The following is a 20,894-nucleotide window of genomic DNA, read 5'->3' on the forward strand; positions in this document are numbered from 1 at the left end:
TGCTCCCTTCAACTGGGAGCCCTTTTATAAGGATGCTAATTCCATTCATTAGGACAGAGCCCTCATGACTTAATCACCTCCCAAAGGCCATATCTCTTAATATTGTTGCTTTAGGAATTATGGTTCAATAGGAATTTTGGAGGGAACACCATCATTCAAACCATGGCAAATGTGTAAAAAGGATTTGACAAAATCCACCATTCATTCACTAAATGCTCTCAGCAAACTGGAAATATGGGAAACTTCCACATCATATGTTACCAGGAAACATAAATTAAAACAACAGTGAAATACTACTACATACCTATTAGAATGAACCGAAATGCAGAGCATTGATAACACCAAATGCAGGTAAGCATATGAAGCAATATCCTTACAGTCATTTATTATTAATGGGAATACAGAATGGCACTGTCACTTTGGAAGACAGTTTGCTGTTTTTTTACAAAACTAAATGTACTCTTACCGTATGATCCAGCAATCATGCTCCTTGGTTTTTACCCAAAGGAGTTGAAAAAGTTATGCCTACCTAAAACCCTGCATACAGATGTTTAAAGCAGCTTTTTTAATAACTGCCAAAACTTGGAAGCAAGAAAAATGTCTTGCTTTGGACACCACTAAAAACTTGTAGCTCTCACTTAATAAAAGGGTTGAAGGGACATGCATGGTGGCTCACACCTGTAATCTTAGGACTTTCGGCGTCTGAGGTGGGAGGATTGCTTGAGGCCAGAAATTTGAGACCAGCCGGAGCAACATAGTGAGACCCCGTCTCTCCAAATTTTTTAAATAATAGCTGGGCCTGGTGGTACATGTCTGTAGTCCTAGCTGCTTGGAAGACTGAGGTGAGAGGACCACTTGAGCCTATGAATTTGAGGCTGCAGTGAGCTATGACTGCACCATTGCTCCCCAGTATGGGCAACAGAGAAAGAAAGACCCAAGCTCTAAAATATAATAATGCCAGCAAAGAATGGTTTGTTAATTTTAGAAAGGCATTTGAGAATGAGACTCTGTCTCTTAAAAAATTAAGTTTAAATGAGTTAAAGGAACAAATGTGGTATATGTTGATTCCAGAATCTAAAGAGGCAACTCCAAGCGAGCACTTGGCCATTTCTTCACTAATAGCCCTCACTCCTCAGGTTGAAAGCCAGTATGGAGTCTGCTATTCCAGATTGTTTATTCTGACTATACATTCAAGAAATAGGGAAATAACCACTGAAGAGATTCAGAAACATACATGTGGCTGGGCGCAGTGGCTGTAATCCCAGCACTTTGGGAGGCTGAGGCGGGTGGATCACGAGGTCGAGAGATCGAGACCATCCTGGTCAACTTGGTGAAACCCCGTCTCTACTAAAAATACAAAAAATTAGCTGGACATGGTGGCACGTGCCTGTAATCCCAGCTACTCAGGAGGCTGAGGCAGGAGAATTGCTTGAACCCAGGAGGTGGAGGTTGCGGTGAGCCAAGATCGCGCCATTGCACTCCAGCCTGGGTAACGAGCGAAACTCCATCTCAAAAATAAAATAAAATAAAATAAATAAATAAAAAATAATAAAATATGCTTAAAAAAGCTGTTAAAAAAAACATACATGTAGCCATTGAATCACATGTTCTAAGATACATTGTGATTTTAAACTCCATCTTTCACCTCATTTCCTTAAGATCCACACTCTGAATTGCGAAATTCAATGGTGTTTGGGGTTCCGAGATATTAGTGTTGACTCGGAATCACTGTACTGCAGTTCCCCCAAAGTCTATATAATTCCCTTTCTCCAATGCCCAGTCACCTTGATAAAAGACTGCAGGTCTCTTTGGGGAACATTTGGGAGAAGATCACTTACTGTTTCAGTATCACAGGGTTTTTCCTGAAGAAAACCTAGCATTCCCATCATTCTAAGGACTCTGGAACTGTGAACCGACCCAGGCCTAACGATTGAACAAGAAGAGGCCATTACTTTCTATTCTTGTCATTTAAAATGGGCCTTTGTTCACCAGACCTAAGGGGTTATTTTTATTTATTTACTTACTTATTTGTTTGAAGATACATTTCAAGTAAGACGTTAATTGGCTGTCCATATATTTTAGTCCTATAGTCATTGTCATCAATTAACTATGACTAGACAACTATTGGTCAAACCCTTTGATTCTCTCTGGCCCTATTTCCTAGTAACATTAATAATACCTTGTATCTGGATGTTAAGCACTGCCGCGTGACCTCTGACTCTACGTAGTACCATTATCCCCATTAAAATCAGGGAGCCATTTCAATGTGGGCACCTCTACCTTCATACTCAATAGGTTAGCATTATAGAGCATTTCAAGTAATTTGGTGCTTTCTCACCAGTGGTATTTGGTAAAGCCTTGGTGAGAGGAGTATCTTTTGGATTCCCATGGTTATGAAGAGTAACTATAAACCCACTCCAAATTTCCTATCTGCTTAAACCTTTGGAGTCCTTTCTCTCCCTTATGCTGAAGAAGTTTGGCACCTTAATGTCATTTGATATAACTCATTTTTGTGTCCAAGTTTCAGTCAATCAAATGAGCAAAGTCACTATTTTTTTTAGACAGGGTCTCACTCTGTTGCCCAGACTGCAGGGCAGTAACATCATCATGGCTCACTGCAGCCTCAACTGCCTGGGCTTAAGTGATCTCTCACCTCAGCCTGCTGAGTAGTGGGATTACAGGCATGTGCCACCATGTCTGGCTATTTTTTTTTTTATTATTGCGTGTAGAGACAGGATTTCAATATGTTGCCCAGGCTTGTCTTAGAACTCCTGGACTCCAGTGATCCACCTGCCTTAGCCTCCCAAAATGCTGGGATTACAAGCATGAGCCACTGCACCTGGCCCAAAGTCACTCTTAGATGTTCAAATTAACACATTAAATCATAAATTTCAGTAAATACATTCATATTAATAAGTTCTGTTTAACATTACAGTTAACCATGAACGACATGGTTTTGACTGTGTTGGTCTACTTGTATGCCGATCCTTTTAAATAAATATGTTGGAAAGTTTTCTGGAGATTTGCCAGAATTTTAAAAAACATGCAGATGAGGTGAGCTTAGAAATATTGAAAAAGTTAGGCACATCGTGAAAACATATATGTAGATACTATTATTTTATCTTAACTACCATAAAGTATATATAAACTTATAAAGTTAAAATTTATGAAAACACACACACACTTATAAACCATACATAGCATAATTTACAGTGAAGAGAAAGATAACCAAATGTTAAATGCAGTATTAAATCAAAACTGCATAAAATCAACTGTAGTGCATACTGTACTGCTGTAATAATTTCATAGCCACTGCCTTTTGGTATTACAGTAAGTTTATTTATTTATTTATTTTATTTGAGGCAGTTTCTTGCTCTGTCACCAAGGCTGGAGTGCAGTGGTGTGATCTCAGCTCACTGTAGTCTCTGCCTCCCAGGTTCAAGTGCCTCTCCTGTTTCAGACTTCCTAGTAGCTGTGCTTATAAGCACCCGCCACCACACCCAGCTAATTTTTGTAGTTTTAGTAGAGGTGAGGTTTCACCATGTTGGCCAGACTGGTCTTGAACTCCTGACCTCGAGTGATCCACCTGCCTCGGGCTGCAGTGAGTTCAAGTGTTCCAAATATCCACTTAAAATGCCAGCTGACACTTACCTTCTTTGTATGAGCAGTCTCCTCTGGCCAGTAAATTTTGTGTTGAAGTAAAAAGAGATCTGTGGGTCTCAAGTATTTTTCACTGTGTTTAATGCAATACCATAAACCTTATATAACAGCATGGGACCCATACAAAGTGGCCATTAGTGATGTTGGAAATGCTGCCAAGAAACAAAGAAAAATTATGACATTACAATAAAAAGCTGAATTGCTTCGTAGTTACCACAGATGAGATCTACAACTATGGTTGCTCGACATTTCACGGTAAATGAATCCAACATGAGTACCATTATTTAAAAAAAGAAAAGAAAATTCATGAAGCTGTTGCTGCAGCTATGCTAGCAGGCATAAAAACCATGCACTTTTTGTGAAATACCTTTTTATTCATACTGAAAGTACAGCTTTTATGTTAGTGTAGGATTGCTGTGAGAAAGCCAAACCTATAGACTCTAATATGACTCAAGAAAAAGAGAAGTCATGATACAACAATTTCATCCAAAAGGAAAGTGAAGAATTTAAAGTTAAAGAATTTAAAGCTAGCAAAGTAGCTAGCTACTAGGGAAGCTGAGGTGGAAGGGTTTCTTGAGCCCAGGAGTTTGAGGCTGTAGTGAGTTAGGATTGTACCTCTGCACTCCGGCCTGGGCAACAGAGAAAAACCCAATCTCTAAAAAAATAATGCCAGTGAAAGGTGGTTTATTAATTTTAGGAAGAGGTTTAGCCTTAAAAATGTCAAGAAAACAGAAGATGCAGTTTCTGCTGACCAAGAGACAGCAAGTGAGTTCCCAGATGCCATTAAGAAAATCACATTTTGGCCGGGCGCAGTGGCTCAAGCCTGTAATCCCAGCACTTTGGGAGGCTGAGGCGGGTGGATCACGAGGTCAAGAGATCAAGACCATCCTGGTCAACATGGTGAAACCCCGTCTCTACTAAAAATACAAAAAATTAGCTGGGCATGGTGGCGCGTGCCTGTAATCCCAGCTACTCAGGAGGCTGAGGCAGGAGAATTGCCTGAACCCAGGAGGCGGAGGTTGCAGTGAGCCGAGATCGCGCCATTGCTCTCCAGCCTGGGTAACAAGAGTGAAACTCCGTCTCAAAAAAAAAAAAAAAAAAAAAGGCCGGGCACAGTGGCTCATGCCTGTAATCCCAGCACTTTGGGAGGCCAAGGCAGGTGGATCATAAGGTCAGGAGATCGAGACCATCATGACCGACATGGTGAAACCCTGTCTCTACGAAAAAAAAAAAAAAAGAAAAGAAAATCACATTTTGGAAGACTGAGGCAGGAGGATCACTTGAGGCCAGGAGTTTGAGATCAGCCTGGGCAACATAGCAAGACCTTGTCTCTATTTGAAAGAAAGAAAGAAAAACATTGAGAAAGCAGGATATCTGGTGAACAGGTTTTGCATGCAGGTGAAAGTGCCCTATGTGGAAAAAAAAAAAGTCACAAAGGACACTTAATAGTAAGGAAAATAAGTGAGCACGGGTTTAAGGCAGGAACAGATAGGCTGACTACTGTTTTGTGGAAATGCAGCCGAGTTTGTTGTCAGAACTGCCCTTATCTGTGAAGCTTCTAATCCCCAAGCCTTGAAGGGAAAAGGTAAACACCAGCTGCCAGTCATTTGGTTGTATAAAAAAAAGGTCTGGACAACAAGAACTCTTTTTCTAGATGGAATCCCTCGATACTTTCTGCCCGAAGTCAAGAAGTAACTTGGTAACAAGGGACTGCCTTTTAAGGTTCTTTTGATGTTGGACAAATGCCCCCGGCCATCCAGAACCACATGAGTTCAACACCAAAGACGTTGAAGTAGTTTACTTGCCCCCAAACACCATGTCTGTAATTCAGCCTCTAGACTAGGAGGTCACAAGGCCCTTTAAGGGTCATTGTACACAGTACTCTACGGACAGGATTGTTAACTATGGAAGAGAACCCTGATAGAGAGGGAAGTCTGGAAGGATTGCGCTATTGAAGATGCCATCATTGTTTTTGTTTGTTTGTTTGTTTGCTTGTTTGTTTTTGTCATTTTTAGTTTATTTGTGTGGCAAGTGACAGGCATGAAGATGCCATCATTATTACAAAGCCCTGAAAGCCATCAAACCCAAAGCAACAAATTCCTGCTGGAGAGTACCGTGTCCCAATATTAGCATGACTTCACAGTATTTACAGCAGAGCCTATCAAGGAAATCATGATAAAGATTGTGGATATGGTTTTTTAAAAAGTGGGGAGTACAGGGTTTCAAGATATGAATCTTGGAGAAATTCAAGAGTGAATAGACACCACACCAGAGTAATTACCATAGGACAACTTGATGGAGATGAGTACTTTCAAACCAGTGCCAAATGATGAGGAAGAAAACGGAAAAAGCAGTACTAGAAGACAAATGGACCTTAGACAATCTGGCAGAAGGATTCCAAGCATTCAAGACTGCTTTTGACTTATTTTACAATATGGACCTTTCTATATGGTACAGGCACTGAAACTAATGTGAACAGCAAACAAGGATTGGCACCATATAGAAAGATTTTTAGGGAAATGAAAAGGCAAAAAAGTCAAATTACAGTATATTTCTGTAAAGTTACGCTGAATGTGCCTGCCTCTTCTGCCTCCTCTTCCACTTTCTCCGCCTCTTCCAGCTCCGCAACCCCTGCGATAACAAGACCAATTCCCCCTCTTCTCCTCCTCCTCAGCCTACTCAACATGAAGACAATGAGGATGAAAAACTTTGTGATGATCCACTTCTACTTAATGAATAGTAAATGTATTTTCTCTACCTTATGATATTCTTAATAAAATTTTATTTTCTCTAGCTTACTTTATTGCAAGAGTGCAATACATGATACAAAATATGTGTTAAACAACTGCTTATGTTGTTGATAAGGCTTCTAGTTAACAGTAGGCTATTAGTAATTTGGTGGGGAGTCAAAAAAATCATAATGCAGATTTTCAGCTGTGTGGGGGTCAGTGCCCCTAACCTTCATGTTGTTCTAAAGTTAGGGGCACTGCCTAGTATAACTCCCTACAAATACATTCTCGAATATACTCCTAGGGTTTCTGCCAATTTAAGTTGGTGAAGTCTTGCCATTCTTTCAGTATGGCAGTCCCCAGGTCAGTCCCTACACTTAACGCCAGCTTACCATGGCGTGCTGGGATCCAACTGTAGTTACAGGATTGGAGACAATGAGAATTGGTGGTGGTATAGAGGTGGGCCTTGAGGACAGTGTGCAGCCCCTTACAAGGTAAGTACCTTGGGTGAAATCAATATAGAATCATTAAACTTAATCTCCTTAGACAGGAGAAGAGGAACTGCTTGTGCTGGCAAGAGAGGCACTGAGACCAGGGGGTTCAACATTATTAGAGTCCTCTCAGATGTCTTCATTCCCAATTCTCAGGTTTCCACACATTCCCAAAGCCCTGTTTTTCACGTAAGAGACCTGACAAGCCTGTGAAATCAATTAGTGCTGTACTTCTGCAATCCACTTGATATTTGTGATTTGGTTTTTTGATATATTGGCCTTCTGACTATAAGAGAGAAATCATTTTAGGACACTCATAGAAGGTCTCCAGTTCTCAGACAATGCCTTGTTCCAGTAATTAAATCCCCAAGTTGGACATTTTCTTCTAAGCTCAGTAACATGGTCAGATGTGGCTAGCCCACCTCACAATCCTTGTAGTCCTCAATTCCATTAAAACACTTTTTATACCATTCACGTGGTCTTCTAAAGCACTTCATTACCAGAAACTATAAGTAGTCTAAAAGTATAAACTTTTGAAAGTACAAACTTAATTCTTTTGCCATGGATTGCTAGACCTAGTGACAAGATTATATAGCCTTCAAAGCTAGTCAGGTCAGATAACCAATCCCAAATTCCCAACTTTGAGTTTCTCATCACTGTAGTCACTTCTAGAGCCAAATACTTTATCAGAGTTAATTCAAGAGAACAGCTTTCACTTTATATATGTTAAGCTAGGAGATTTTTGGATGTTTTGTTTTGTTTTGAGACAGGGTCTGGCTCTGTCACTCAGGCTGGAGTGTGATGGCATGATCTCAGCTCACTGCAACCTCTGCCTCCTGGGCTCAAGCCATCCTTCTACCTCAGCCTCCCAAGTAGCTGGACTACAGGTACACACCACCACGCCTGGCAGATTTTTGTATTTTTTTGTAGATATGGGGTTTTGCCATATTGCCCAGGCTGGTCTCAGACTCCTAAGCTCAAGCGATACGCCTGCCTTGGCCTCCCAAAATTTTGGGATTATGGGTGTGAGCCACCATGCCCAGCCTTGGAAGATTTTTAATAAAGGGAATTAGATGCTTGCAAAATTATTGGGAAGTGGGGAAGCAAAAGGCAAGGGAAATAGCTGCTGACTTTCAGAAAATCTGGAAGTATAGGGTATCTCACGAAGCTACTATGATCTCAGAAGCAGGAGTGACTATAAGTTTTTTTGTGTGTGTTTTTTGTTTTTTGTTTTTTGTTTTTTTTTTAGCAGAACAACTTTGCCAATTTACATTTCTTCAACATTATACCTTTGTCAGGTCAGAATTCTCCTTATTTTTCAATGTTTTTCAGCATGTCAACAGCAACCAGGAATTATCAGAGAAGCTGGCTACACTACAGCAAGAGAAAGAAGCTCTACGTGAAGAATATGTGCGATTATTGAAGCTGCTTGATGTCCATGTGAGGTAAACAAAGACAAGTTCTTTTTGGAAGAAAACTAAGTAGAGTAGTTATTTCTTGCTGAGCCAGCTCTAGAGCAAAATAGTGGGCTGCTCACTGAAGCACCCTTTCAAGAGGGCCATCAAAAAATCCCTGGGTTTCCAAAATTTCTATTCATAGGGCTTTTCCTAGGGAGATGTGGGGCCTAATTTCTTCTCAAGAGAGGGAGGGAGAAGGGGATTACCATTCATTGAGCTTTGATGGTATTGAACTTGTTTTTCCCCAAATACACCCTTCTCACTTGCCTTCACACTTTTTATCACCTCACATACTTTCCTCAGCCTAAACCACCCTCTCCTCATTTAAAGAGCTTTTTTATTTTTTTATTTCAGAGAATTGACACAGTATATTACTAATATGTATATTATATAGATGTTATATATAATGATAGGTGATATCTATTACAGATACAATACATGCTCTCTCTCTTTCTATACATACATACATATATGTATATCATGCAAATACCATTGTCCAAAGGTAAAATGACATTTGGTTTTTAGGCAGTTAAATTTTTTTTTATTTCACATATAATGAAACAACATTGCAAAAAAAAAAATTCTTTTTTGAGATAGGATCTCATTCTGTCACCCAGGCTTGAGAGTAGTGACACAATCACAACTCACTGCAGCCTTAATGTCCTGGACTCAAGTGATCCTCCCACCTCAGTCTCCTGAGTAGATGGGACTACAGTCACATGCAGTCACACCCAGCTAACTTTTAAATTTTTTAATAGAAATGGGTGGGTCTCACCATGTTGGCCAGGCTGGTCTCAAACTCTTGGCCTCAAGGGATCTTCCTTCCTTGGCCTCCCATTATAGGTGTAAGCCACTGTGCCCAGTGCAAATTTTTTTTCATAATTCTTTATGACACACCTCTGCTGTGATCAGTGTAAAATTTTTGAATGAAACAAAACTTATGCAGATATTGTCCCAAGTTCACTCCTAGTGTCTTGTCAATAAAGATAATTTTATGCTTTTATTATCATAGCTTTTGTAAAAGTTTTATACCATCTTTCTTTTAATACCATCTGATAAGCATTGTGCTTTGTTGCTATAGTTTCCAAATTTGCTATTTTCATAAAACAATATTTCATGAAGTTGATACGCCTTTCCACTAACAGCAGCATTTAAACAGGGTATAATAGTTAACAGACTAAAAAAAACCAAAATTACAGTGCTAATAAATGTATACATTATTTCGGGAATAGGGTATAATATAGAAACAGCATTAGAGGAAGAATATGCATTAGAGCCTATGGGTGTTTCACAGCGAGGGGTCCAGAAAAGTCAGGTAGGAGCTGGAATGCTGTTCATCCTGTAAGGGCCGTGGCTGAATGCACTTCCTCTCTGAGATCAGGAACCACTCGTGTGCATTGACCACTTCACAACCAGAGAGCCCAAAATAGAGTCTCAGCTGAGATTTTGTCAAATGCTTTTTATATTCTATTGTTCACATATGCATATTCCTGCTATGTAACCTGGTTCAAGAGTAGAGACTTCTTGGGGGTCTCACTGAGACCTGGTGCAAATCATCATTGTCACTGTTATCAATGAACAATGCTGATAAACTGGTACAAACTCTCATGGTCTGTACTACTTGGACCTGGGTGAGGTTATGAAGCCGTACTGTTTTAATTGTTACATTTCACTCTGTAACACGCTTGACCAACAATCAGTGCCAAACAGGCACTGCAGCAAAACAGTTCAGGTGAATCCCAGACATGCTGGAATTAAATCTCACAACAGAATCCTAATTTGGTTAAGAATTACTCGCTGCTCTAACGGTTGAATATTTTTATATTCAATATATAAATATATTCAATATATAAATATATTCAACAATGCTGAAGAAATCATTTTGGTATATATATTTTTCATTTTTAAATTTATTTTTATAGAACTAGAGATCTTAAAATGTATTGACAAACATTCCGAAGTATCCTACTGTGACCAGAAAGGGGTCCTGAATCCAGACCTTAATAGAGGGCTCTTGGATCTCATGCAAGAGAGAGTTCAGAGCGAGTCTAAAGAGTAAAGTAAAAGCAAGCTTATTAAGAAAGTAAAGAAATAAAATAATGTGTACTCCATAGACAGAGCTGCCCCAAGGGCTGCTGGGTGGCTATTTTTATGGTTATTTCTTGATTATAAATATTCTTGTTTTGAATATAAATTCTTGAATATAAGTATTATTAATTATAAAAAAAATTCTTGTTTTCTGGGAAGGAGGCAGGAATTTCACAGAACTGAGGGTTCCTTCTTTTTTTAGTTTATATGGGATAACTTCAAGATGTTGCCATGGTATTAGTAAACTGTCATGGTGCTGATGGAAGTGTCTTTTGTCATGCTAATACATTATAGTTAGCATATAATGAAGAGTGAAGAGGAAAGGAGGTCACTTCCATTGCCATCTTGGTTTTGGCGGGTTTTGGCTATCTTCTTTACTGCATCCTGTTTTATCACTGGGATATTTGTGACCTGTATCTTGTGTGGACTTCCTGTCTCATCTTGTGACTAAGAATGCCTAACCTCATGGGAATGCAGCCCAGCAGGTCTCATCCTCATTTTACCCATCCCTTATTCAACATGGAGTTGCTCTGTTTCAAATGCCTCTGACACTACTAAATTTTTCTGCCATCATTATATAAAAGTAGCAATGTTACCACATGCTCATTAACATTGAGTACTACTATTGATGAGGTAGAGGAGTTCTGATGACATTTTCCCCAATATTCTTTGTTTAATTGAGATATAATTTGCATGTAATAAATGCAAAGATTTTTTAATGTACTATTGGATACGTTTTGACAAATGTTTGTGCCCATGTTACCACCACCCCAATCAAGATACAGAACAGGGCCAGGTGCAGTGGCTTATGCCTGTACTCCCAGAACTTTGGGAGGCTGAGGCAGATTGCTTAAGATCAGGAGTTCAATACTAGCCCAGGCAACATGGTGAAACCCTGTCTGTACCAAAAATACAAAAATTGGCCAGGCATGGTGGTGCGCATCTGTGGTCCCAGCTACTCGGGAGGCTGAGGCAGGAGGACTACTTGAGCCCAGGAGGCAGAGATTGCAGTGAGTGACTGAGCCAAGATCATGCCACTGCACTCCAGCCTGAATGACAGAGTAAGATTCCATCTCAAAAAAAAGAAAGAAAAAAATGCAGAACATTTCCGCTGTCCCTTAAAGTTCTCTATGACCTGTTTGCAATTGATCTGTACTTACTGCTTCTCCCTCCCTCCAGGTAGCCACTGTTCTGATTTCTACCTGTCCTGGAATTTCATCTAAATGAAATTATGCTAGATGTAATTGTAACCATAATAGGTTTGTTGCCCAATGTACACAGCAAGTCAACACACTAAGACATTGGGTTGCAGCAGAGAAAGAAGTTTAATCATAGAGTCAACAAATGAGGAGATGGGAGGAAATCTCAAATTCATCTCCTTGAGGAACTTAGATTTAGGATTTTTAAGAGTTTTAGATTGGACCAAAAAGTGGAGATGGTTGGTAGGTCAAAGAGTCCAGGGTGAAGTCATGGGACAGGGAGATGAAGAAGCTATATTCTCATGCTGATTCTGTTCCTTTTTGGGGCTCTTCAAACTGGTTGCTGGAATTTGTATCTAAGAAACCTCTTAAGCAATTCCTTTTTTTTTTTTTTTTTTTTTTTTTTTTTTTTTTTTTTGAGGCAGGATCCCACTCTCTTCCCCAGACTGGAGTACAGTGGTACACTCTTGGCTCACCGCAACCTCCGCCTCCCAGGCTCAAATGATTCTTCTGCCCCAGCCTCCTGAGTAGCTGGGATTATAGGCATGTGCCATTACTGCCTGGCTAATTTTTGTATTTTTTAGTAGAGACAGGGTTTAACCATGTTGGTTAGGCTGCCTGGCCTTGAACTCCTGACCTCAAATGATCCACCCGCCTCAGCCTCCCAAAGTGCTGGGATTACAGGCATGAGCCAGCTCACCTGGCCAAGCAGTTCTTAAACAAAAACTTATAATTCTAATATTAATGGTCCTGTCTATAGGAACAATGGAGATGCAAATGATCAGTATCTAATGCTGTGTGACTTTTAGCAACAGGGAAGTGGACCAAAGTGAAGCCTGATTAATGTTTTGTTATCATTATATTTCTGTCAACCCTGTCGGGGCAGTTTCATACTCTTTTGTGTCTGACTACTTTTGTTCAACGTAATGTATTATTTTTAAATGCACTTGTAGACATAAATTACTTGTCATTTTGTTTTGAATTTCTTTAATGTCTAGTGAGGCTGATTGTTTTTCCATGTTATCTGTGCACAGCCTTTTAGGGCAGTGAATTCTGACCCTGGCTGCCTGGGCTCCAACATAGATGAATAAAATAAAAACCTGTGGGCATAGGGTCTGTAGATCAATACTTTTCTAAAAGCATCCTCGTGAGATTCTAATGTGCATCCGAGGTTGAAAACTATATTCAGGAAAGAAAATGGAAGGAATTATTGAAACTCTGCATATTTTTTTCATTTCCCTGACCCCAGTCCTGACTTTCACACAGAATGCTTATTTTTTATATTTTCTCTACAACTTTTCCAGAGGAACAATTCCCTTGCTTTTTTCACATCGAAGTATAGACAACCTGGTTTTACTTGAAGACAAGCTAAAAGTTGTTCCTAAATTTTAGAACATAAATATTGTGTCACCTCATAACATTTATAGTTAACAAAGCCAAAAATAAACATGGAAAATCTATTTGTTCTTCAAGCCAACAGGACTTCAGACCAAACCAATAGTGTGACAAATAGCCAGCAATGACAAGGGAAGGCTCTAAGTTCTCACCAGGTGTACTGCATCAACATGCTTTTCAAACCATGTGTAACACTACAGAGAGTACCCTAAATATCAAATAACAGGAGACTAATTAGGTGAAGTATAATACATTCACTTAATAGGACGTCATACAGCTGTGAAGGTTGATGGCTGTGAATATTAGATAACAGCGTGGGTAAATGCTTTTAATGTAATAAGTGAAAAGACCATATGATAAGCATTTTGATGTACACAATGTTTAAACAAAAGATGCTTATAAAAGGATTAGAAGGAAATACAATATCATAGTACTCATCATATTGGGAGTTGGGGATTTTCCCAAATTTTCTGTAATTAATTCTTTTAAAGAATAAACTGGCTGGGCATGGTGGCTCACATCTGTAATCCTGCACTTTCAGAGGTCAAGGCAGGAGGATCACTTGAATCCAGGAGTTCAAGACCAGCCTAGGGAACACAGTGAGAGCTCAGATCTACCAAAAAAAAATTTTTTTTAAGGAATAAATTTATTTTTAATAACCCAAATGGCAGGGTAAGAGAGCAGCTGTCTGGCATGGGAAGTTAGAGACTTGGGTTTTAATATTTCAGTACAGGAGAAATGAAAGAAATTCCAGAAGGGTAACACCCATTGGGTTCTATTTGCCCACTGCCTAGACAGAGCTGATTTATCAAGAAAGGGAAATTGCAAGCCCGAAAGAGGTTAATTCATACAGAGTCAGCTGTATGGGAGACCTGAGTATTATTACTCAAATCCGTCTCCCCGAAAATTTGATGATTGGTATTTTTAAGGATAATTTGATGGGAAGGGGATTAGAAGTGGGGAGTGTTGATTGAGCAGATCAAAGATTAAATCACAGAGAGCTGAAGCTGTCCTCTTGCACTGAATCAGTTCCTGGGTGGTGGCCACAAGACCACATGAGCCAGTTTATCGATCTAGGTGGCACAGGGTCTGCAAAATATCTCAAGCGCTGATCTCAGGTTTACAACACTGACTCTTAAACCGTAATTTTTTATTTTTATTTATTTTTTTTTTTTTGAGACGGAGTTTCGCTCTTGTTACCCAGGCTGGAGTGCAATGGCGCGATCTCGGCTCACCGCAACCTCCACCTCCTGGGTTCAGGCAATTCTCCTTCCTCAGCCTCCTGAGTAGCTGGGATTACAGGCACGCGCCACCATGCCCAGCTAGTTTTTTGTATTTTTAGTAGAGACGGGGTTTCACCATGTTGACCAGGATGGTCTCGATCTCTCGACCTCGTGATCCACCCGCCTCAGCCTCCCAAAGTGCTGGGATTACAGGCTTGAGCCACTGCGCCCGGCTTAAACCGTAATTTTTAATCTTGTGGCTAATTTGTTAGTCTGGCAAAGGCAGTCTAGTCCCCAGGCTAGAAGGGGGTTTATTTTGGAAAAGGGCTGTTATCAAGTTTGTTTCAAAGTTAAACTATAAACTAAGTTTCTCCCAAAGTTAGTTGGGCCTACGCCTAGGAATGAACAAGGACAGCTTGGAGGTTAGAAGCAGGACGGAATTGGTTAAGTCAGGTCTCTTTCACTGTCATAATTTCCTCAGTTATAATTTTTGCAAAAACAGTTTCAGAAGTACATGTTGTGTTATAAATGATGTCAAAACATCAGAGCAACTGTGAACAGCTGGGAAAGCCAGAGCAGGACAGGTACACTGCTAGATCTTACATCTCTGAAGTTGTAGACTGGAGGATGCTGAAAACCAGTGATATCTTTTAACAAATGTTCCTAGTAAAAAGGAGAATGAGAACATTTATGAAGTGTACCTTTTTGTAAAGAATACCTCCTTGTAAAGAATCTAAGTCACAGCCGTGGTAATTGTGAACACAGTCTGCAAAAGTATGTGCCTCATATTATGTAGCAGGTGCTGATGGTGGCTCAATGCGTTAAGTGCCTAGGCTCCCTCTATCTTGTTACTGCTTCAACATCTTTAACGTGTTGCCCTTATCCACAGAGTTCAAAATAATTCACGACTATATCCACATTTCTGCCAGTAAGAAAGAAAGAGGGAAAGACAAGGGCATTCCATTTTCCTTTAAGGCACACTACTTCCATTCATATTCTGTTGGCCAGAACTTACCTACATGGCCTCATCTAACTGCAAGGAAAGCCAAAAAATAGAGTTCCTATGCTGAGTAAACCAGTGCCCAGCAAAAAAATAGGGGTCTATAATGTAGAAGAAGGAGAAATTGGATTGAGTACAACCCCAGCAGTCAGTCACTGCCACATACACTGACAAGCAAGCTGTATCTAGCTTTGTATACTTGCCTCTGGCCTGCAGGAAGCCAAACTGCTCAGACTGGTATCTGACTAACAGCTAAATTAATCTCTTCAAGGAAAAACATGCTAAATGATTCTTTTATGTACCCTTAGCAAGTAGGAGAAAGAAGTGGACTATTTTGGAAACTGGAGGAGCCTTACAAAAATGCATTTCAGAGGTAGACATAACTTTGCAGGGGTCAAGTGAAAAGTTCTCCTTTACCCTCTGAAGGTTCCCTGAAAAAATCAACTGACAAAAGGCAGATAAATAGGAGAAATAGTATGCAGGTCTATTAATCTGCATGGGAGAGAACCACAGAATGATTACCCCAGTCTCCAATGGGGAATAGAAGGTTACACACCATATTGAGATTACAGAAAGAATAGGGGCTTAGATCATGGCAAAACAGGATATGGGAAGGGGAGAGAAGGAGGCCACCCTAGGAAAGGTGGTCTTTTTATGTAGATGAAACCTCACAGGTATTATAGCAGCCCTCAGAGAGAATAGATGGTCAGTCTTGCTTTCACACCTTTAGAGGTTTCAGACTCTCAGATCTAATCTTTCTTAGATCTAGACAAGGGAAGGAAGGCACTCAGAGAAATCCTGGCTGCAGGTATTCTCCATATCCCTCCTCACTTCCCATTACTCCCACAAAAGACCGATTTCCAACTATTCTTGTATATCTAGCTATTCTGAATAGGTATATTGAAATATATCAAGGAAATATACTTTGTAGTGAAATATTTTCGTTTCCTTCAACTTACAAGGACATAGGATTCCCTTGGAGTAGTTCTTCCATACCAGTTTAACTAAGATTAACATCTAGATAAGCCTGCTTTTTTTTTTTCCCAATCCCATCTGGTTCCTAGTTCTTGTACAAAATGAAATGTATCTCATCAGGAGAAATCGGGGATATCTGTTTGCCTGCCTTTGCTAGTATTATAGCAGTAGGGTATGATGGGAAGATCATAATCTCTGGGGTTAGATTCTCCTCTTTAGAATAACTTCTTTTAAATAACTTCTCTTGAACTAAATGGTAAGAGCTTTTGAACACAAGGAAACAGCAGATACTGAGGTCTGCTTGAGGAGTAAGGGAAGAGAATGAGGAGAAGAAAATAACTATTGGGTACAGGGTCAGTACCCGAGTGATGAAATAATACGTGCAACAAACCCCTGTGATGCATTTTTACCTGTGTAACAAACCTTCACATGTACCCCCAAACCTAAAATGAAATTTTAAAAAACAATTTTTTATAAAACTAGGAAACACATGTAACCTTGAACTACAATACTTGAGGAAGAGCTGCCTGCAGGGAAGTTCAAACGAGTGTGGGGAAATGCTTACAGACATCTGTGGCTCAGGGTCTCAAATAGATTGAACAGAGCACAGTTATTCAAAGCAGGTGGCACAATATGAGGGGCCAAAAAAAAAAAAAGTAACTTGTCTATCAGGAATCGCCAAGACTCCCCTCAGGTTTCATGACTTCCTTGAATGAAGTGCAAAACTCAGGAAAACAGCTATGGTTATGGCTTATTACACTGAAAGGATACAGGTTAACATCAGCTAAGGAAAAAGACACACAGCTCACAGATCTCAAGGAAAGACACTTGCTTGTGTTACCCATCTATTACAAAGGATAATACAAATGACACAGATGAACAGCCAGGTGGAAGAGATGCAAAGAGCACAGCATCCCTTTCCATGAAGGGGCTTGGAGGCTCTCTGCCCTCTCTGGGTGCATCACCCTCCAGGAACCTGTGTTCAGCTATTTGGAAGTCTTCCAGACCCAGTTCTTTTGGGTTTTTTTGAAAGCTTCATGAGGTAGGCATTGTCAACCTAAAGGGAAGAAGCTGAGGCAAAATTAATATAAGTCGAGAGTTTATTTGATCCAAGCTTAGAGATTGCAACTCAGGAGCATAGATTCAAGTTGCCCTGAATATACAGTCTGATTAGCAGCAGTTACAAGTGGGTTTTTAAGCAAAATTTTAGTTTTAATTTGTATAGGTAGATGGTAGGTATGTATATTTCTGTAGTACATGAGATGTTTTGATACAGGCATGCAATGCGTGATAATCACATCATGGAGAATGGGGTACTTATCCCTTCAGGCATTTGTGTTACAAAGAATATGATTATACTCATTTGGCTTTTCTCTCTCTTTTCTTTTCTTTTCCCTTTCTTTCTTTTCCTTCCTTCATTTCTTTCTTCCCCTTTCCCCTTTCCCATTTCCTTTCCTTTCCTTTCTTTCGTCTTGCTTTGTTGCCCAGGCTGGGAGTACAGTGGAACAATCTCGGCTCACTGTAGCCTTGACTTCCTGGGCTTCAGTGGTCCTCCCACTTCAGCCTCCAAAGTAGTTGGGACTACAGGTTTGTGCCACCACACCTGGCTAATTTTGTTTATTTTTGGAGAGTCAAGGTCTTACTATGTTGCCCAGGCTGGTTTCGAGCCTGTGTGCTCAAGCAATTCTCCTGCCTCAGCCTCCCAAAGTGCTGGGATTACAGGCGTGAGTCACTGGAACTGACCTGTTTCTTTATTTTTAAATGTATAATTTTTAAAAAAGGAAAAAAAGTACAATTATTATTGACTATAGTCTTATTCGTTCTTTAACTTTTTTTTTTTTTTTTTGAGACAAAGTCTCACTCTGTCACCCAGGCTGGAGTGCAGTGGCGTGATCTTGGCTCACTGCAACCTCCGCCTCCCGGGTTCAAGGGATTCTCGTGCCTCAGCCTCCTGAATAGCTGGGATTACAGATGCCCACCACCATGCCTGGCTAATTTTTGTATTTTTAGTAGAGAGGGTCTTTCACCATGTTAGCCAGGCTGGTCCCAAACTCCTGACCTCGGGTGATCCACCTACCTCGGCCACCCAAAGTGCTGGGATTACAGGTGTGAGCCACCCCACCCAGCCTCTTTAACTATTTCTTATAAAGAACTGTTTTTTTTTTGTTTGTTTTTTGTTTTTTTTGGTAATTATACCTATTAACCATCCCTACCTCCCCCTATTCTTCCACTACCCTTCCCAGCCTCTAATAACCGTCCTTGTACTCTCTATCTCTGTGAGTTGAATTGTTTTGATTTTGAGATCCCACAAATAGGTGAAAATATATGATGTTTGTCTTTCTGTGCATGGTTTATTTCACTTAGCATAATGACCTCCAGTCCATCCATGTTGTTGCAAATGACAGGATCTCATTCTTTTTTATGACTGAATAGTATTTCATTGTGTATAAAACCATATTTTCTTTATCTATTCATCTGGGGATGGACATTTAGGTTGCTTCCAAATATTGGCTATTGTAAACAGTGTTGCAACAAACATGGGAGTGCAGATATCTCTTCAATATACTGATTTCCTTTCTTTTGGGTATACACTCAGCAGTGGGATTAATCGCTCAAATGTATGATAGCTCAATTTTTAGGTTTCATTGTTTTTTGTTTTTGAAACATAGTCTCACACCATTTTGGCTCATTGCCTCCTAGGTTCAAGCAAGTCTTCTGCCTCAATCTTCTGAGTAGCTGAGATTACAAGTGTGCACCACTACAACTGGCTTTTTGTTTTGTTTTGTTTTGTTTTGTTTGTTTTTGAGATGGAGTCTTCCTCTGTCATCAGGCTAGAGTGCAGTGGCATAATCTTGGCTCACTGCAACATCTGCCTCCTGGGTTCAAGCGGTTCTCTTGCCTCAGCCTCCTAAGTAGCTGGGACTATAAGCGCATACTACCATGCCCAGCTAATTTTTGTATTTTTAGTAGAGACGGGGTTTCACCATATTGGCCAGGCTGGTCTCAAACTCCTGACCTCATGATCCGCCCACCAAAATGCTGAGATTACAGTGTAAGCCACCATGCTCAGACTTTTTTTTTTTAAATTTTTAGTAGAGGCAGGGGTTTTGCCATGTTTGCCAGGCTGGTTTTGAACTCCTAAAGTGATCAATCCACCTTGGCCTCCCAAAGTGCTAGGATTACAGGTATGAGCCACACTACACCTAGCCTCAATTTTTAGTTCTTTGAGGGACCTCCAAGATGTTCTCCACAGTGGTTGTACTAATTTACATCACCATGGACAGTGTATGAGGGTTTTCTTTTTTCCACATCGTCATCAGCGTTTGTCATTGCCTGCCTTTTGGATAAAAGCCATTTAAACTGGGGTGAGATGACATCCCATTACAGTTTTGATTTGCGTTTCTCTGATCATCAGTGATGTTGAGCACCTTTTCATATGCCTGTTTGCCATTTGTATGTTTTCTTTTGAGAAATGTCTATTGAAATCCTTTGACCATTTTAAAATCAGATTATTGGATTTTTTTCCTACAGTGTTGTTTGAGTTCCTTACGTATTCTGGTTATTAATCCCTTGCCGGATGGGTAGTTTGCAAATGTTTCCCCATTCTATGGGTTGTCAGTTCACTTTGCTGATTGTTTCCTTTGCTGTGCAGAAGCTTTTTTAACTTGATGTAATTCCATTTGTCCATTTTTGCTTTGGTTGCCTGTGCTTCTGGGGTACTACTCAAGAAATTTTTTGCACAGATCAATATCCTGGAGAGTTTCCCCAGTGTTTCCTAAAGTAGTTTTATACTTTGAGGTCTTAGATTTAAGTCCTGAATCCATTTTGATTTGACTTTTGTATACAGTGAGAGATAGGGATCTAGTTTTATTCTTCTGCATATGGATATCCAGTTTTCCCAGCACAATTTATTGACGAGACTGTCTTTCCCTGGAGCATGTTCTTGGCAACTTTGTCAAAAATTAGTTTACTGTAAGTGTGTGGATTTGTCTCTGTGTTCTCTATTCTGTTCCATTGGCCTATGCATCTGTTTTTATGCTAGTACCATACCATGTTGGTTATCATAGCTCTGTGTATAATGTGAAGCCATGTAATGTGATTTGTCCAGTTTTGTTCTTTTTGCTTAGGATAGCTTTGGCTATTCTGGGTCCTTGTGGTTTCATATAAATTTTAGGATAGTTTTTTCTATTTCTGTGAAGAATGTCATTGATATTTTGGTAGGGATTGCATTGAATCTGTAGATTGCTTTCAGTAACATAGACATTTCAACAATATCGATTCTTCCATTCTAAGAACATGGAATATCTTTCCTTTCTTTCATTAGTGTTTTATAGTGTATAGAGATCTTTCACTTTGTTGTTTAACCTAATTCCTAGGTGTTTAATTTTATGTCTGGGTATTGTAAATGGAATTGCTTTTTAAGTTCTTTTTCAGATTGTTCCCTGTTGGCATATAAAAATGCTACTGATTTTTTGTATGTCGATTTTGTATTCTGCAACTTTTGTGAATTTGTTTATGAGTTCTAGTACTTCTTTAATGGAGTCTTTAGGTTTTTCCAATTATAAAATTATGTCATCTGCAAACAAGGATAATTTGACTTCTTTGGCAATTTGGGTGTTCTTTATTTCTTTCTCTTGTCTGATTGCTCGAACTAGGACTTTAAGTACTATGTTGAAT

The 20,894-nt window shown here is 39.7% G+C and overlaps 1 protein-coding gene across 17 annotated transcripts in view; it reads left to right on the forward strand.

Moving 5' to 3' along the window:
• CCDC30 (coiled-coil domain containing 30) overlaps positions 1-20,894 on the forward strand; it is a 167,648-nt gene that overhangs the window by 116,667 nt on the left and 30,087 nt on the right. For all 17 annotated transcript variants that reach the window (XM_074380644.1, XM_074380648.1, XM_074380645.1 and 14 more), the window contains one exon: positions 8,213-8,325. In XM_074380644.1, the coding sequence (XP_074236745.1) occupies positions 8,213-8,325 (113 nt within the window). The remainder of the gene's footprint in view (positions 1-8,212; positions 8,326-20,894) is intronic.

The sequence above is a fragment of the Saimiri boliviensis genome, chromosome 11 (genome assembly GCF_048565385.1).
Source record: "Saimiri boliviensis isolate mSaiBol1 chromosome 11, mSaiBol1.pri, whole genome shotgun sequence".
NCBI lineage: Eukaryota > Metazoa > Chordata > Mammalia > Primates > Cebidae > Saimiri > Saimiri boliviensis.